This window comes from Strongylocentrotus purpuratus, unplaced genomic scaffold (genome assembly GCF_000002235.5).
Source record: "Strongylocentrotus purpuratus isolate Spur 01 unplaced genomic scaffold, Spur_5.0 spur5_scaffold_21, whole genome shotgun sequence".
Taxonomy (NCBI): domain Eukaryota; kingdom Metazoa; phylum Echinodermata; class Echinoidea; order Camarodonta; family Strongylocentrotidae; genus Strongylocentrotus; species Strongylocentrotus purpuratus.
This window is the reverse complement of record NW_022145607.1, coordinates 20,421,280-20,439,800: the sequence shown is the minus strand read 5'-3', so window position 1 is coordinate 20,439,800 and position 18,521 is coordinate 20,421,280. Positions and strand designations below refer to the sequence as shown.

Here is an 18,521-nt window from a genome sequence, read left to right as displayed (position 1 = left end):
TTAGATAGCCTGACTTGGCCCGTCAATTCACTTCGTTTAGTACGTCTTGTCCTAGCGGGGGGGCCTCTCCCTCCCCGTTAACAAGAGAGAGAGAGAGAGAAGGAAAAGAAGGGTAAGGGAAAAAGAAGAGCTAAAGGGAACAAAACAGAGGAAGAAAAGAAAAAGGTGAAACGTAGGGGAGATCAGTTGCGATTAATCCCGCCAAAAAATGTAGATCGGGGGGAGGGCCGAAACGCCCTTGCCCACCTCCCAGGAAACTTATCAGAGACAGAGAAAAGGAAGGAAAGGGAAATTGAAATGGAAAGAGAAGAGAAGAGAAAGGTAAACAAGGACAAAAAGAGGAAGAAGAAAGGTAGGGGAGATTAGTTGCGATTTTTCCAGCCAACATGGTGTGGATCGGGGGACGAAATGCCCTTCCTCCCCCACCCTCACTCAGCGAAGAGCGAGAGAGAGAGAGAGAGAGAGAGAAGGAAGGGAAGGGAGAGGGAAAGGGAAAGAGGAGAGAAAGGCCGGGAAAGAAAATATAGAGGAAGAAAATGGAAAAGAGGGAAAAGAAGACATTTTAATTGAATAAAATACGTATATACATATTCTTTTGTTTAAACTTTAAGCTGTCCTCCAAATTTCCTGTGCCCCTACCCTTGTGCCCGTGTACCCTGATTCCCCCCTCCCTCCAAGTTGACAACCCTTTGTAAATTTCAGGAAATAGAGTGGATGTATTTAGGGGCGTTTCAATGTTTAATATAGGAGTAGGGGGAGGAGTTCAAAAAGAGTTAAAAGGGGCTTGAAAGGGGTGTTAATTGAAAATTAGGGGAAGGGGGGGGGGCAACTTGAGGTTTAAACAAATTTAAGGGGGCAACTCAAATTGAAATTTGAGTTTAATTTAAAATTATGATATTAATAAAAATTATTAAAAGGGAGGGCACAACTGAAAATAGACACTGAACAAATTTTTTAAATAAAAATAATAATAGAATGGAACGCAAAGAGAGGGCACCAAGTTAAAGATATAGACGGGTAGAAGTAAAAATGCCGTTTAAGGGTTTTGGGTACAAAATATCCATTCAATATTGTTTAAATTTTGCCTTCAGAGGTTTATATGGCAATACTTTAAACTAAATTTGCAAAAAAGCAGAAATATCTGCCCAAATGTTCAATGTTGAAGTACATTCACGATATTTTTCCAGACCGGATCGGTGTGATAATTTTCCAAATATATATATCAATTAGTAGGCGGTTTCCCCGCAAAATTTGTATCGTCACGTATTTAGTCAAAAACATATTCTTTCACAGTCATGATTGGTAAAGAGCTTCAATTTCATTATTTGAGAGGGGTGTTTCTCAAACTGGTCTATACATTTTAATTGGAAAAAAAATATGTATATACATGTTCATATTCTATTTTAATAATTTTAAGCTGTCCTCAAAATTGATGCATTTACCCCTTCCCATTACATTATTTAGTGCGCCGTTGCTAGGAAATATATTTCACCCCTCCTCTCCCACTTGTTATTTATTTTTAATTTCGACATCATCGCTTAGCATGCAAAGGGGTGTGCCCCCAACCTTATTCCCTGATAACCCCACCCCCTCCCCCTCCAAGTTGACACCCGTATGTAAATTTCGTAAAAAAGAAAGGAATGTTAATATTATAAATTGTACAGAGAGAGAGAGAGAGGGAGAGAGAGAGAGAGAGAGAGAAGGACGGGAGCTAATTTCTCCGTGTCTTTATCCGTGTCCTTGCGCTTGTCTCTGACCTCGTCTTGAGTCTTGACTATCGTCATCGTGTTCAATGTTCTACTTAACAGCCTATGAAAATATGCAACTACTAAATGTATTAATTTATGGAATCTTCGACCGCTCTTGAGTGTTGGAGCATTAACACATGTGACATGTACACAGTCACAGAGGCGGCGGAGCGACTTCCAAAGTGGGGGGGGGGGCACCAACAAAAAAGGGCACTTTCGGGAGAAAAAAGGGCACCTTCAAAGAGAATTTTAAAGCAAAAATAGACAAGTTTTTAGATATTGGTATATACCCATATATGATTACATTATCAGGGATGATTTCAATATTTGTTTCTCATTATACATCATATAAGATATAGCTTAAGCATCATACTTTGCAGTTGGGTGTGATGGTCTGAAAATTCATTTGCGAGCGAGGAAAAATTTTAAGATTTGTGAGGTCGCAGTGCGAAAAATTACATCTTATAAAGAGGAAAAACCCAAAATATCCTGATGGGGTTATAAGCACATTCTCATAACGGAAGACTGAAAAGACCTTTGATTAGTAACACTACATGCGAGCGAGCGTAGCGAGCGTGCTTTGGGTGAAATTTCTCTTAGTCACTTGAGGCACGTTTAATGATGAGAGGAAAAGGGAACACTTATCGAAAGGGATAAGACACTTATAAGAAAAGAAAAGGAGCACGTGTCAAAGTGCAAAGGCTAATTAACAGAGGTGAACATGGGGCACTTCTTACACCTAAAAAAAGAGGCACTAACCAGGGATGAAAAGGGCATTTATGACAATGGGAAATGGGCATTTGTCGACGGAAAAAAGGCACTCATCAGATTTTAAAGGGGCATTTATAACAAGTGAGAAGGGGGAAGTGGCTCCCATTAAAAAGAAAAAGAGGCGCATCTTAAAAAAAAGGGGCACTTGTCAGAGATGAAAAGGGGGTAATTATGAGAAGAGGAAGGGGCACTTATAAGAAGGAAAATGAGCATTTATTGGAGAGGAAAGGGAGACGTGTCAAATAAAAGGGGAATTTATTAGAGATGAAAAGAGCATTTATCAGGAGAGGAAGGGGCACTTGTCAAAGTAAAACGATTTTCTCTCAGAATTATATAGGGTCATTTACAAGAGATGAAAAAGGGCATTTATGAGAAGTGGAAGGGGATATTTTTAATGGGGGCACTTATCATAAGGAAAAGGGGCGCTTATTAGAAAGGAAAGGGGGCGCATGAGAAAATATAAGGTGCGCTTATCCGAGTTAAAAAGGGTTAGTTATTAAACTGGGAAGGGGCACTTCTTACAAGGCAAAAGGGGCACTTGTCAAAGAAAAAGGGGCACCTCTCAGATTTGAATAGGGTAATTATCAGAGGTGAAGAGGCGCTTATCAAAAGTAAAAAAGGGGCACTTACTAGAGATTAAAAAGGGCACTTGTGAGAATGAAAAATGAAAAACTTATTGCAAAGGAACAAGGGACCTTGTCGAAGGAAAATTGGTACGTGTCAAAATAAAAGGGGTACTTATCAGAGTCGGAAAGGGGAAGGTGCACTTTTAAAAGTAATAGTGGCACTTGTCAAATTAAAAGGGGTACTTTTCCTATGTAAAAAGGGGCACTTCTTACAACGGTAAGGGACACTTTTCCTGTAGGAAGGGGCAATTTTGGGGTACTTCAAAAATTGGGGGGGGGGGGTATGTGCCCCCCCCCCCGCCCCCCCCCCCCACCCCGGGAGCGCCACCTCTGAACAGTCATGTACTCCTCGACTGTGTTTTTTATTATGTATAATATGAAAGCTCAACATTTCGAGCAGTGCATGTGTTCTTTTCTCCTTTTTTCTTTTTTTCCTATTCCTTTTTAAAAAAATTCTCGAATATTCTAAATGTCATTAGATGTTAATTTTATGTAAGCATTCTTTCTTGTTTTTATTGAGTTTTGAAATAAAAATCATTCGAATTGAGTTGAAATTGAATTAAATTTGGTGGCAGATGATGCTATACCAATTTGATTGTGTATCAACAGATAATTGATCATTTATTAACAATATTCATACTTCACAAAATAATAGAGGAAATTAGTTTTCAACCAACTTTTAACAATACTATGGCGGCCCCGACCTCTATGGCGGAATCGTTCCCATTCTCAGCAAGGGAATTTAATTCTATATAATTTTTCATTACTAAGTCATAAACTCTATCAGGATTTTCGTAAGATGCCAATTGATGTCAACAATTTCCGAGCAGTCAAAGAAATTAGGTCTTAACTTTATTTGCAAAAGGGCGGGGCACCTACAATTAATTTTACTGTTTGTTTCTTCAAAATATATGACTCTGATGTCGGTAAGTTAAAAAGACACAAGCGTTTATTGGACCATATTCAAGTTTCAAGAGAAAAGTGAAGTGGTCAACTTCCATTGACGACTATTTACAATATTTATATCGCCACTGTTACAATGTGTAATAGGCCTACATATTAGTACTCTAACTCATATGATTTTATTTATTTATGTTCTTATATTTATCTCAATACATGAAACTAGTAAACTTAAAGGGCAATGGTTCATTAATCAATAAACACGGAATTTGTAAGAACTATGGAAGTTTCCCATTTGAGTTTAATTCAATTTCTTCTAATATGGCATCATGAGATGGGGTGGTTCAGATCCCGAAGCATGATGTTGTGCTAGTCCGTAATATTCTTTATTTCACATTTATAAACTTCAGAACCAAAAATAAACCATCAAATTACAAAAGGGTATCTTGTGTTATGGACAGATCACAGTCATTATGTTCATAAACAAATGCAGGCACGGATCCAGGATTTCTCAGGGGGGGGGGGGCAAATTTAAAATCATGCGAGCCAAATATCGGTACGTAATGGTTTCCAGCAGTGGTGTAATCAGCAAAAACTTCTTTTTTTTTGGGGGGGGGGTGTCAGAAGATAAGAATCTGCATCATCACCACCACTTTTACCTGCAGGCCCCGCTGAACGTTTTTTTTTTTTAAGTGGGTGGGGGAGGATAAAGTATTTACGTTCAGATACAGCGTAGCGTAAATTGGCGTGGGGGTCTAGGGCAAACCCCGGTGGGGAATAAGGGGTGGAACCCCCGGAAGCTTAGGGGTATGGGCATTTAATTACGGTCAGATGAGCATATTTCGATACCTTATTCATGACACTGACAGGTCACTAATTGGCGTGAGGTCCAGGGGACGCAGCCCCCAGAAGCTCAGGAGTTTAAGGGATTAAATTACCGTCTGATGAGCATCCAGAGGCCCGCCTTAGAGCCCTGGGTGGGGACCAGGGGTTTTTAGGCATTTCATTACGGTCAGCTGACCATAATATTTTGATACTTTATTTGTGACACATGCAGGTCACTCTTTTTTCTTTCTTTCTATCTTCCTTTCTATTTCTCTTTAATATACTTTTTAAACAAAGTGGGGGGAGAGAGGTCAAGCCCCCTGAGCCCCACCGTTCTGCGGACCCTGGCATATTGGCCTCTTAATAAGCATATTTCTTGCCTGACTGTAATTTTTTGAATTTGTTATTTTCCAACAAATGCATACACAAATTTAGTGAACTAAAAAGCGAGGAAAAATCCCGAAAAATTATGTCATTTAAGCAAAATTTGTAAATCACTGGTATTGATTTAGAAATAAACCACGTTGGAAATTTGGTTGGGGTCAAATGCCCCAAGCCCTCCCCCCCCCCCCTTGCAGTACACCAGGGTTGATCAGGTGCGTATTTGGCGCTTGGTGTCAATGACGAAAAAAGAAGCGATACAAATCGCAACTTATTTTCCCTTCTTTTCCCCTTTTTCTTGTCTTCTTCCTTTTTATTTTCTTTCACTCTCTTTCATCCTTCCCCTTCCATTCCTATCCATTCTTTCTCTCTCTCTCTCTCTCTCTTTCTTTCTTTGTTTTGCTGAGGTGGGGGGGGGGGGAGGCGGGAGGCAAGGGCATTTTGCCCCCCCCCCCCGATCCACGACTGGTCGGCGAAATCCCCCTTCTTTTTTTATTCTTCTTCTTCCTCTTTTTTCCTTCCCTTTATCTCCTATTTTCCTTTTTTTTCTTCTCTTTTTCCTTCCTGCTCTCTGTTTTTGCTGCGGGAGGGGGAGGGGGAGGCAACAGCATGGGCAGGGTCCTTTCGGCCCCCCCCCCGATCTCCTTCTTTCCCCCTTTTTTTTCTTCTTCCTCTTCTTTCTTTCCCTTTCTCTCTTCTTTCCCTCACCCTACTTTTCCTTCTCCCCCTCTCTCCTTTTTTTAAAATTTAAAAAAAAAAATTGTTTTAATAATATATTTTTTTTTGGGGGGGGGGGAAGGCTCCCTGGGCCCCACCTTTCCCCTGGATCCGCGCCTGGCTTACGCTTGGTTCGTGTGCATTCCGTGTGCTCATCTGCAGAGATCTGCGGCCTAAATAAAACAAAAAATATTAAAAATAGACCTACTCCCAATCAATTCTTTTTAGTTCCCTTTCAGTCCACGCCCTAAATTGCAAAACAGCCTGAGCCCCTCCCCCCACCCCCTCCTTGCTTGCGACAAGACGTATTAAAAAATATATGTAATGAATTGACAGGCCAGGTCGGGCTAAGAAGCCCCATACAATTATTCTAGCTCCGTCCCGCGCCACATCTGTTTCCCTTTTTTGGTGTTCAAACTGTAAACTTTTCAGAGAGTAAAATGCCAGAATTTTCCCATTTGAGAGTTATAAAGTATGATTAAAAGATACAGACCAGTCTTATAAGGACTAAATAGTACGAACTATACTGTAACACTACACTAACACATACTCGCCCCGATCGTGTACCTTTGCATAACAAAATTCGCGACACGGCCGAAAAGGCTACTCGGCGGCCCGCTATAACAAGTGCTCTGATTCGCCAGAGTTAAATATACGTAAACATGTTCAACATGCGGTACTGTCTATCCCGTTTTGTTTACGTAAGCAAAAATCCTGCTCTGTAATTGGTCTACCAATTACCGCAAGTAACGCCCCATTAACGTAAGCACGTACAACTAACTACCGCAAGCTACTACTCAGTAACGCAAGCACTACAACTAACTACCGTAAGCTACTAACCAGTACCGCAAGCTCGCTTGCGATATATGGCGGCGATGGCCTTCCATATGGAAAAGCTTTACACTGTAACGACTGTTAGAAGTTTGAAGGGTATATTGATAGACGCATAGGCGCAAGGAGGGTCGGAAAGACAATCGTGGGTTTTAGGATGGTGGGTGTAGGGATGGGGTAGACTATATGTGTGTGTGCGTGTGTGTGTGTGCGTGCGTGTGTGTATGTGTGTGCGTGTGCGTGTGTGTGTGTGTGTGTGTGTGGGTGTGTTTGTAAAAGGGTTTAACCGAGGACGCACTGACAAAATATAACCTTCTAACCGCGGACCTACCTTCTATGGGGGACAGTCCTCGTTTCCAAATAAGAGTTAATTATGCTTTCTCTCATGCCAGAGAGGGCGCTCTATAATTATGAGAGCAAACGAGCGATCATCCGCAGTTGGACGTGAATTTCATTTTCAGAGTGCGTTTGCAGTGTGCGAAACTGTACGAAATGGAACGAGAGTGTGTGCATCGAAATGAATGTCGCCATCTAGTGTCAGCGTTCGAACAGCCCATTACACACTGCACGTAGTATATCTATGGCCTGTATACGGTACGTGCGCGTGCGCGATTCATCATCAGCGCAGCATGTCCTGCATGCTAGCTAGCTGCCTGCAACGTCCTCGATCAAGCCGACGATGGCTGAACGACCTCCTCGTCGACGTCGACGCGGTAACGCCGTCGCTTCATCAGAACCTGGTATGTAAAATAACTTCCATCGTATTTTGGTGTAGAATAGGCCTAAGTTAACTGTCAGAGCTACTCAATAGCCACTTACTAAGTTAGTTAGGCCTAACGTTACATGTTCTGCAGTAAGCCTGTAACTTTTTAGGGCGCTAGTTCATAAGTGTGCCCATACTTTGGCGCCGGCAGCCTACGCGCCTAGCTACCCGTGACTCGCGCGTGGAGAGTACCCTACATACGGCTAACTTCAGCCAGGCACGAGCGCTTATGCACTTGTTGAATTGCAGTGAAACTTGTGAGAAAGTGTATATTATACTGTCTTTGTTTTTAGGAAAAATACTCTCAGAAAGATAATAAAATTTGGCAAAAAACAGGTAAGAAAGATAAAGACTTTGAAATCAGGCCCTTTACATGGACAATTGATGATGATTCAGTTGATTTTTGGGACGTTATATATGTGTTTAGTACAATAGTACTTTTTAGTAGGGTACCGTCACTCTACTACTTCCTGTCTCATTAATTTTGTCCATCGGCCCAGTGGAGTAAATTATAAAAATTTCCACCAACTGATAAGTTACTTTTGCACTGTTTTTTTTGTTTTTTTGTCTCGCTGTGATATAATTGGAAAATGAATTAATCATATTGTATGTGTTCTCTTATTTGCGATTTCCAGACATTAATTATGCAAAACACCTCGGTGGACCTGATCCGGATGGATTTGAAACCTGTTTCATTAGTCAGGAGATTGGTGAGTTTTTCATATATACATGTAGAAACATGTTCAGAACCTGATTCATCAATGATTCTGTCATCATATATTCATTATTGTGTTTACTTATTGATGTTTTGTCTTTAATGTTTATAACTATTTATCTCATTCATGTTGCTGTCATTCCATCTCATGAATAATACAGAATCACATACTAAACAGTGAATAATGGACTGTCCTCTGATGTATGTTCACATTGTGTGTGATCATGTGTTAACGCCCCGCCCCCACTTTCACAGACATATCAACTATTTAAACCGTGGACTGTCCTTTGTTGTATGTTTTGTATTGTACATTTATATAAAATTGACATTGGAACTGGGATGTAACTAATTACCTATAACTTTGGTCGTTCCTCTGTTGTATGTTTGTATTGTATATGTTTAGCAGATTGACATTGAACTTGGATGTGACATTAACTAACTGGACTGTCCTCTATTGTATATTTAGAATGTGTATGTCAGGTTGATGTTGGAACTTGGATGTAACATTAACTATCAAACTGTGTACTGTCCTCTGTTGTATGTTTGTAATGTGTGTCAGATTGGTGTTGGAACTGCTTGTACATTAACAATACAACAGTGGACCGTCCTCTGTTGTATGTTTTTAAAGTGTGTCAGATTGGTGTTGGAACTGCTTGTAACATTAACAATCCAACAGTGGACCGTCCTCTATTGTATGTTTTTCAAAGTGTCAGATTGATATGGGAACTTGAATGTAACATTAACTATCAAACTGTGGACTGTCCTCTGTTGTATGTTTGTAATGTGTGTCAAATTGGTGTTGCAACTGTTTGTAACATTAACAATCCAACTGTGGACCGTCCTCTGTTGTATGTTTGTAATGTGTGTAAGATTGGTGTTGGAACTGCTTGTAACATTAACAATCCAACAGTGGACCGTCCTCTGTTGTATGTTTTTAAAGTGTGTCAGATTGGTGTTGGAACTGCTTGTAACATTAACAATCCAACAGTGGACCGTCCTCTATTGTATGTTTTTCAAAGTGTGTCAGATTGATATGGGAACTTGAATGTAACTTTAACTATCAAACTGTGGACTGTCCTCTGTTGTATGTTTGTAATGTGTGTCAGATTGGTGTTGGAACTGTTTGTAACATTAACAATCCAACTGTGGACCGTCCTCTGTTGTATGTTTTTAAAGTGTGTCAGATTGGTGTTGGAGCTGCTTGTAACATTAACAATCCAACAGTGGACCGTCCTCTGTTGTATGTTTTTCAAAGTGTGTCAGATAGATATGGGAACTTGAATGTAACATTAACAATCAAACTGTGGACTGTCCTCTGTTGTATGTTTGTAATGTGTGTCAGATTGATATGGGAACTTGAATGTAACATTAACAATCAAACTGTGGACTGTCCTCTGTTGTATGTTTGTAATGTGTGTCAGATTGATATGGGAACTTGAATGTAACATTAACTATCAAACTGTGGACCGTCCTCTGTTGTATGTTTGTAATGTGTGTCAGATTGATATGGGAACTGCTTGTAACATTAACAATCCAACAGTGGACCGTCCTCTATTGTATGTTTTTCAAAGTGTGTCAGATTGATATGGGAACTTGAATGTAACTTTAACTATCAAACTGTGGACTGTCCTCTGTTGTATGTTTGTAATGTGTGTCAGATTGGTGTTGGAACTGTTTGTAACATTAACAATCCAACTGTGGACCGTCCTCTGTTGTATGTTTTTAAAGTGTGTCAGATTGGTGTTGGAGCTGCTTGTAACATTAACAATCCAACAGTGGACCGTCCTCTGTTGTATGTTTTTCAAAGTGTGTCAGATAGATATGGGAACTTGAATGTAACATTAACAATCAAACTGTGGACTGTCCTCTGTTGTATGTTTGTAATGTGTGTCAGATTGGTGTTGGAGCTGTTTGTAACATTAACAATCCAACTGTGGACCGTCCTCTGTTGTATGTTTGTAATGTGTGTCAGATTGGTGTTGGAACTGCTTGTAACATTAATAATCCAACAGTGGACTGTCCTCTGTTGTATGTTTTTAAAGTGTGTCAGATTGGTGTTGGAACTGTTTGTAACATTAACAATCCAACAGTGGACCGTCCTCTGTTGTATGTTTGTAATTGGTGTTGGAAATGCTTGTAACATTAACAATCCAACAGTGGACCGTCCTCTGTTGTATGTTTTTAAAGTGTGTCAGATTGGTGTTGGAACTGCTTGTAACATTAACAATCCAACAGTGGACCGTCCTCTGTTGTATGTTTGTAATGTGTGTCAGATTGGTGTTTGGAACTGCTTGTAACATTAACTATCTAACTGCGGACTGTCCTCTGTTGTACATTTGTATTGTGTGTGTATCACAGTGACATTTGAACTGGATATAACATTGCTTATCTAACTCTGGACAGTCCTCTGTTTTATGTTGGTAATGAGTGTTAGATTGATGCTGGAACTTGGTCATATAGCATTGGGTATCTAACCTTAGGCTTTCCTCTGTTGTATGTTTGTATTATGTGCGTGTATATATCAGATTGATGTTTAAACTTGCATGTAACTTATAATGCTACCATACTGATGTGCCTCATTTGTCGCAAACAATCTTCTCTTCGGTGTTCAGGAAAAAGATGTGTCCAAACTCCAAAGAATTCAGAACTGAGAACTCTGCCCCCATCTTGTATCTACATGTATATCCAGTACAGTACAATCACCCCCATCTTAGGAGAGATCCATTGGTTTCCTATTCACTCACTACAAATTATCCTGCTCACATTTAAGGCTGTCCATCGTCTTGCTCCTATTTACTTGTCTGAGTTAGTAGTCCGATATCTACCACCCAGAGCGCTTAGATCTGTCTTGCAAGACTTGTTAGTAGTGAATATTAGTAGAAACAAGTCTTACGATGATAGGTCCATTGTGCTGCACCAACTCTTTGGAACTCTCTTCCTGGTACTCGATCCTTGCTCAGTCAAACATAGATGTATTTCAGAAGGAGCTAAAAACATGTTTGTTCAACATTTCATTTTTATTGTCTCATGACTGACTCTATGTGTATCTGCCAGGAAGATTTTCCAAAGAGTCTTCCAACAAGTGAGATATTTTTAAATTTTATTTATATCATTGTTTTACCTGAACACTATACTTTGGAAATATACCTTGGAAGTAGGCATTTAAAGTTAAAAACGTATTTGCCTCTCGTTGACATTCAGATGACGAATCCATATTTTGGCACATGTTTAGTGGCGCTATACAGCAATTGACGAACATGGACAAGCGAAGGACTCCTCTGGGTCAAATTGATCTTTTCTTGACGACCAAAACTTCAACAAATTGGATTTAAAGCTGTTTAGTGACTTGCTCTCCACAACTACAGAGGAGAGGTTGTTCCATTCATTGATACTTCTCTGTGAAAATGATCCATGTCTAAGCTTTGAGTAGACTTTCTTCTTAACGATCTTGTATCGATGGCCACGGGTTCTATTATCAGTTGGATGGTCAAAGAAGTGTGCTAGATCTAGTTCATCTAGGCCATGCATTATTTTGTATATCTGTATCATGTCTGCTCTATGGCGTCTGTAGGCAAGAGATGGTAAGTTGAGATGTTTTAGTCTCTTCTCGTAGCTCAAGTGTCGTAGCATGTGTATTTGGCGTGTTGCTCTACGCTGTACCTTTTCTATTTTCGTGCTGTCTTTTTTTAATACAGGATGCCACACCGTTGAGCAATACTCGAGTCTTGGTCTTATAATTGATTTGTATAGATGTATAAAGCCCGTTTTGTCCAAATTAGAAAATGTCCTCTTGATAATCCCTAGCTTGCGATTTGCAGCAGCACATACTCCATCCACATGACGTGAAAACCTCAATTGCTGGTCAAAGGTTACCCCAAGGTCTGTTTCTACTTCCACGGCAGGAATAGGTATATCTTCGTCTGACATGAAATAATCATAACAAGGATTTCTTCGACCATAGTGGATTACCTTGCACTTCTCTTGATTAAATGGTAGTTGCCACTGATGGGACCATTTTGTGAGCTTTGTTAGATCTGCTTGTAGATTTTTGCCATCCAATGAAGAGTGAATTGGTGAGAAGATTTTGGTGTCATCTGCAAATAGTTTGACTTCTGATTCAGTGTTACATATAATATCTGGAATGTCATTAACATACAACAAGAACAGTGTCGGCCCCAGCACGCTTCCTTGAGCTACGCCGCTGACAACTTTTGATGCACTCGATGGGGTACCGTTTATAACTACCCGCTGAGTTCTTCCAGTCAGGAAAGACTTGATCCATCTATGCAGATTACCTGTTATACCGTAGGCCTCTACTTTTTTCAGAAGTCTAGCATGTGGGACACTGTCAAAGGCCTTGCTGTAATCCAAGTAGATACAGTCAATACTTCCCTTGTTGTCTAATTCCTTTGTCCAGGTTTCAGAAACATTTAGCAACTGTGTAGCACAAGATCTACTTCTTCTAAATCCGTACTGTTCCTCCGTGAACAGAGAGTTCTCATTCATATATTTGACAATTTCATCACGTACAATGGTCTCCATTAGTTTGGAAAGAGAACTGGTTAGACTGACTGGACGATAATTTCCTGTTTTCTTTTTATCTCCTTTCTTAAAAATAGGAGTCACATTGGCTTCTTTCCATGAGTCACATACCACGCCACTCGACATAGATTTGTTAAAAAGATGGGCAAGTGGTCGGGAAATGTCGTCCACTAATTCCTTCAGGATGCGATTGTGAATGTTATCTGGTCCAGGAGATTTTGATTGGTCCAATCTCATGATAGCTTTTTTGACATTTTCATAATTAAAACAGACCGTATCCAGTTGCTTGTCACGAATTCTCAGATCAAGGGCTGGTACAAGAGATAAATCCTCCTTAGTAAAGACTGATGCAAAGAATAAGTTCAGTGTTTCTGCTTTATCTGCATCATCGCTTGCAATGGTTCCATCAGGCTTTTCCAAGTCACCAATACCCTGTCTAAATTTGTTTTTACTTTGAACATATCTCCAAAAACTTTTAGGATTGGATTTTATTTCTAAGGTCAGCTTACGTTCAAATGACTTCTTTGCTATGTTTACTTTATCGGTTGCCTCATTTCTTGCTATATTGTAGGATACTCTGTCGGACTCACTTCTATGTTAATTATTATTATTTCCCAGTAAAGATGTGCGTTGATGGCTAAATGTAAGCTTTTCTCTCTCTATTTCTCATTTTCCCTCTTTATAGGGGATGGGCTGTTTTCAACAAAGGAGTTTATGGAGGGAGAGTTTCTCCTTGAGTACAAGGGTGAACTTTTGACAGAAGAAGAGGCCTTAGAAAGGGATTATAGTAGTTGGCGGCACCATTACCAGTACTTCTTTCAGTGGAAAGGAAGAACAATGTGGTAAGAAAACTCTCCTGATTATCAGAATGGGGAACAGGTAATAATTTCCAGCAAAATTACTGCCTGCAGTATGTGGTACTTTTCAGACTAGCGTAAACTAGACATACCTGTAAACAATTATGAAGGAGCTATATTTGAGAAGCTTGATTTATATTCACAAAGTTTGCTGGAGGCATAATGTTTGTTTAACTTTCCTCTTTTTTATCAGTCCTCCTGTTTTTCACAGTCGTTCATGGAATTAACCATTTTTCATTAGAGTTTGGTACAATAGTGACATGCTTTAATAAAAAATTGATAACATTCTGAGGGAAATGAATGAATCCTGCAAATTTTACTGTTGAAATGAATTTAAGACATGGAGCATGTTACACTTAATCTGTTATAAAGTGTAAAAAAGAATTCCTTTGTCATATTAACTGTAAAGGAGTTTTCTCTATGTGAAGACTGGAAGTGGAATGTGTGACCATATAAAACACAGATGTATGTTTTCACTTGCTAATTTTACTTTGTAAAAAGGGAACACAGTGTTATTGTTTATTGACTTTTATAAATCTATTCTTTTGCCCCCCCCCCCCTGCTTTTTTTCTTTCAGCATAGATGCCGCCAACTACACACAGTCTCTTGCAAGATATGCAAATAATTCTCGGCCATCAAGGAGGAGCTGCAACTGTAGAATCAGAAAAATAGAAATGAATGATTCAGTACATCTAGGGATCTTTGCTCTGAGAGACATTCAAAAAGGGGAAGAACTGCGTTATGACTATAATGCTAAACACACACTGAATGCTGGAGGTGATCGAAATGCATCAGATACTGGAGGTGTTCAACAGGCATCAGAAGTTAGAGGTGTTCAGTTGGCGCCAGATTTTGGAGGTGTCCAACAGGCGTCAGATGCTGGAATTGTTCAACAGGTGTCTGATGCTGGAGGTGCCCAACAGGCGTCAAATGCTGGAAGTGTTGAACTGGCATCATATGCTACAGGTGTCCAACAGGCATCAGATGCTGGTGGTGTCCAGCAGGCGTCAGATCCCGGAATTGTTCAACAGGCACCAGATGCTGGAAGCGTTCAACTTGCATCAGATGCTGGAGGTGTTAATCAGGCGTCAGATAGTGGAGATGTTCAACAGGCGTCAGATGCTGGAGGTGTTTATCAAGCGTCAGATGTTGGAGATGTCCAACAAGCGTCAGATGCTGAAGGTGTTCAACAGGTCTTAGATGCTGGAATTGTTCAACAGGCATCAGATGCTGGAGTTGTTCAGCAGGTCTTAGATGCTGGATGTATTTATCAGGCATCAGATGCTGAAATTGTTCAACAGGTGTCTGAAGCTGGAGGTGTCCAACAGGCATCAAATGCTGGAGGTGTTGAACTGGCATCATATGCTACAGGTGTCCAACAGGCTTCAGATGCTGGTGGTGTCCAGAAGGCCTCAGATCCCGGAATTGTTCGACAGGCACCAGATGCTGGAAGCGTCCAACTTGCATCAGATGCTGGAGGTGTTAATCAGGCGTCAGATGGTGGAGATATTCAACAGGCATCATAAGCTGGAGTTATCCAACAGGCATCAGATGCTGGAGTTGTTCAGCAGGTCTTAGATGCTGGAGGTATTTATCAGGCATCAGATGCTGGGGGTGTTCAACAGGTCTCAGAAGTTGAAAGTGATCCATGTGCTTCAGATTCTGAAATCTCTGAATATGCATCTGATTTGGAAGATTCTGGGCATGAATCAGACTGTGATGATTCAAATCATGCATTAGATCCTGACTTTGTAGTTGACGAATCTGACTCCTCTGATGGTAATTCTTCTGAAAGGTCTTATGTCATTCCATTGAAAAGACCAAAAGTTACTGTGTTGTATCCCGAAGCATCCCAGGTCAGCTCTGAATCGCCATTACATACTGCAAAAAGCAATGTATTGCAGAGAAATCCTGATACATCTCATGTCCGCTCTGAAGCACACTTACCTCATAGTTCTCCTGGAAAGATCAAAGTATTACGTACTAACAACAGCAAAGGAGACACTGGGACAAAGGGGCATACTGCCCATTTTGTCGATCGTATGAGAAGAAGCTACCAAGACACCTAAGAGAATTCAAGGCTCACCAGAACGAACCAGATATCATACAGTGGCTCACATGCATTCATGATTAATTTCATTGTGTTATATTCAGACATAAAGGTATGGCTACATTCAAAGAATTTGTTTATGTTCCTCAAAATTCAGAAGAATTGTAAGTGATTCTGCATATTTTCTTAGAAAACAAACAAAAAGTCATAGAAGATCCGTCATAGATATATATCTCTGTTTATAAGTTTGATTTATTGCTAAATATTGCTCAGTACAATGTACATGTAGGTTCAGGCCAAAAGTATGGGTACATGGATAGTGATTTAACATTTTAAGTTTTCCATTTATTTATGATTCAGCATTTTCTTACTAAGATGAGGAAAGGTCAAAGGAGACCCTTTATGGAAATACCTATTGTTTTGGAGTTTGGTTTATTGCTAAATGTTGTTAAATACATGGAGATTCAGGCCAAAAGTATGGGTACATGTATTCATGATTAATTTCATTGTGTTATATTCAGACATAAAGGTATGGCTACATTCAAAGAATTTGTTTATGTTCCTCAAAATTCAGAAGAATTGTAAGTGATTCTGCATATTTTCTTAGAAAACAAACAAAAAGTCATAGAAGATCCGTCATAGATATATATCTCTGTTTATAAGTTTGATTTATTGCTAAATATTGCTCAGTACAATGTACATGTAGGTTCAGGCCAAAAGTATGGGTACATGGATAGTGATTTAACATTTTAAGTTTTCCATTTATTTATGATTCAGCATTTTCTTACTAAGATGAGGAAAGGTCAAAGGAGACCCTTTATGGAAATACCTATTGTTTTGGAGTTTGGTTTATTGCTAAATGTTGTTAAATACATGGAGATTCAGGCCAAAAGTATGGGTACATGTATTCATGATTAATTTCATTGTGTTATATTCAGACATAAAGGTATGGCTACATTCAAAGAATTTGTTTATGTTCCTCAAAATTCAGAAGAATTGTAAGTGATTCTGCATATTTTCTTAGAAAACAAACAAAAAGTCATAGAAGATCCGTCATAGATATATATCTCTGTTTATAAGTTTGATTTATTGCTAAATATTGCTCAGTACAATGTACATGTAGGTTCAGGCCAAAAGTATGGCTTCATGGATAGTGATTTAACATTTTAAGTTTTCCATTTATTTATGATTCAGCATTTTCTTACTAAGATGAGGAAAGGTCAAAGGAGACCCTTTATGGAAATACCTATTGTTTCGGAGTTTGGTTTATTGCTAAATGTTGTTAAATACATGGAGATTCAGGCCAAAAGTATGGGTACATGCATTCATGATTTATTTCATTGTGTTATATTCAGACATAAAGGTATGGCTACATTCAAAGAATTTGATTGTGCTCCTCACATTTCAGAAGAATTGTTAGAGATTCTGCATATTTTCTTAGCAAACAAAATGTCATAGACATATCTTTGTTTATGAGTTTGGTTTATTGCTAAATATTGCTAAATATATGTAGGTTCAGGCCAGAAGTATGGCTACATGCATTCATAATTGATTTGATTAAGTTATTACAGGTACATTGATTTAAAAGTTGTATGTGTTCCATCTAATCATTTTTGTATGATTCTACATTTTCTTACAAAGTAGATGAAGGTAAGCGTAGGTTGCTGTAAATGATTGATCACGGAAAGCTTAAAATGTATACAGAATGTAGGGTAATTACTGTAAGTCAGAGTCTTTTCAAAAGCAATTTTTCTTTCTTTCACATCTCAGAAATATTTCATTTTGAAATATTGGTGTAAAAAAAACATTTTACATTTTAAACAATACGATCCTCTTGAGGAAGGCTTTAATCAGCAGATGACAGTTTATATTTAAGATGCTATTCGATCAATAACGAGTATTATAAGTTCACTTCTAATATTTCGAAGTGACGTTAGGTAACATATCTCATTGCAAACTTGGTGTGCACACGACTTATAATGGTTCTTTGATGATACCTTTGGGTAATTATAATAGGTCACGACATGGTGTGAAATATTCATTGTCTTGTCATATTTTCTTCGTTTTTCAGTATAATAAACACAACATGTTGAGGATGTATCTTTGTTCCATGTTTTTTTTTTCAAGTACGGACCCTAAATCATGTAAATATTAAATTAGGAGGCATACATTGTACTTTTGGTTATAACGAACTCTGCGGGACCAGCAAAGTTACTTTGTTGCAACAATTTCAGAATACCACCAAAACAACAAAATAGTAAAATATTTTGAATTTTGAACCAGAAAATTAAGTGATTTTGAATGAAAAAATATATTGTCATTTCGCTGGATATTAGAGAGTGCACTGTACTCTAACTTTATTGATTAAATTATATTGCTTTAATAAACATGGTAAAGGCAGTGCATTGTGTTGGTCCGGTCAAAAACTGATTCTCTTAAAAAAATATATTATACTCCTTTTGGGTGCAAAATCAACCTCTTAACTGTTTGTTCTTATTTATTTTTTGCTTTTTAGAGACGTTCATTATTGTTTAAATGATATTGTCAATTTCAAGGAAAATAAGTCCCTTTTACTTTGAACTGTGGGTGATTTGACCGGACCAACGGCTATTGTCTTCTAAAAGTCCACTGACTTTCAGTAAACATAATGCCCCATTTCTCTTCTAATGTTGCCCTTGCACTTCCAAAAGGCGTGATTTCTCTGCAAGAGTAGCCTGTTCTTTTTCAGTTATAGGGCTCTTTCTATTCCAACACTTTCAACTTAGCCCCTTATCACCTTTGAAAATCTCCCAATT

General features: G+C 38.9%; 1 protein-coding gene across 1 annotated transcript; it reads left to right on the top strand.

The window, feature by feature from the left end:
- The first annotated feature begins 7,050 nt into the window (after positions 1 to 7,050).
- LOC105436962 lies at positions 7,051 to 15,202 on the top strand. The gene is made up of 4 exons (XM_030994228.1): positions 7,051 to 7,539; positions 8,198 to 8,272; positions 13,505 to 13,661; positions 14,254 to 15,202. The coding sequence occupies exons 1-4, from the start codon at positions 7,479 to 7,481 to the stop codon at positions 15,200 to 15,202; spliced, it is 1,242 nt and encodes a 413-aa protein (XP_030850088.1). The 5' UTR covers positions 7,051 to 7,478.
- Positions 15,203 to 18,521: the final 3,319 nt, after the last annotated feature.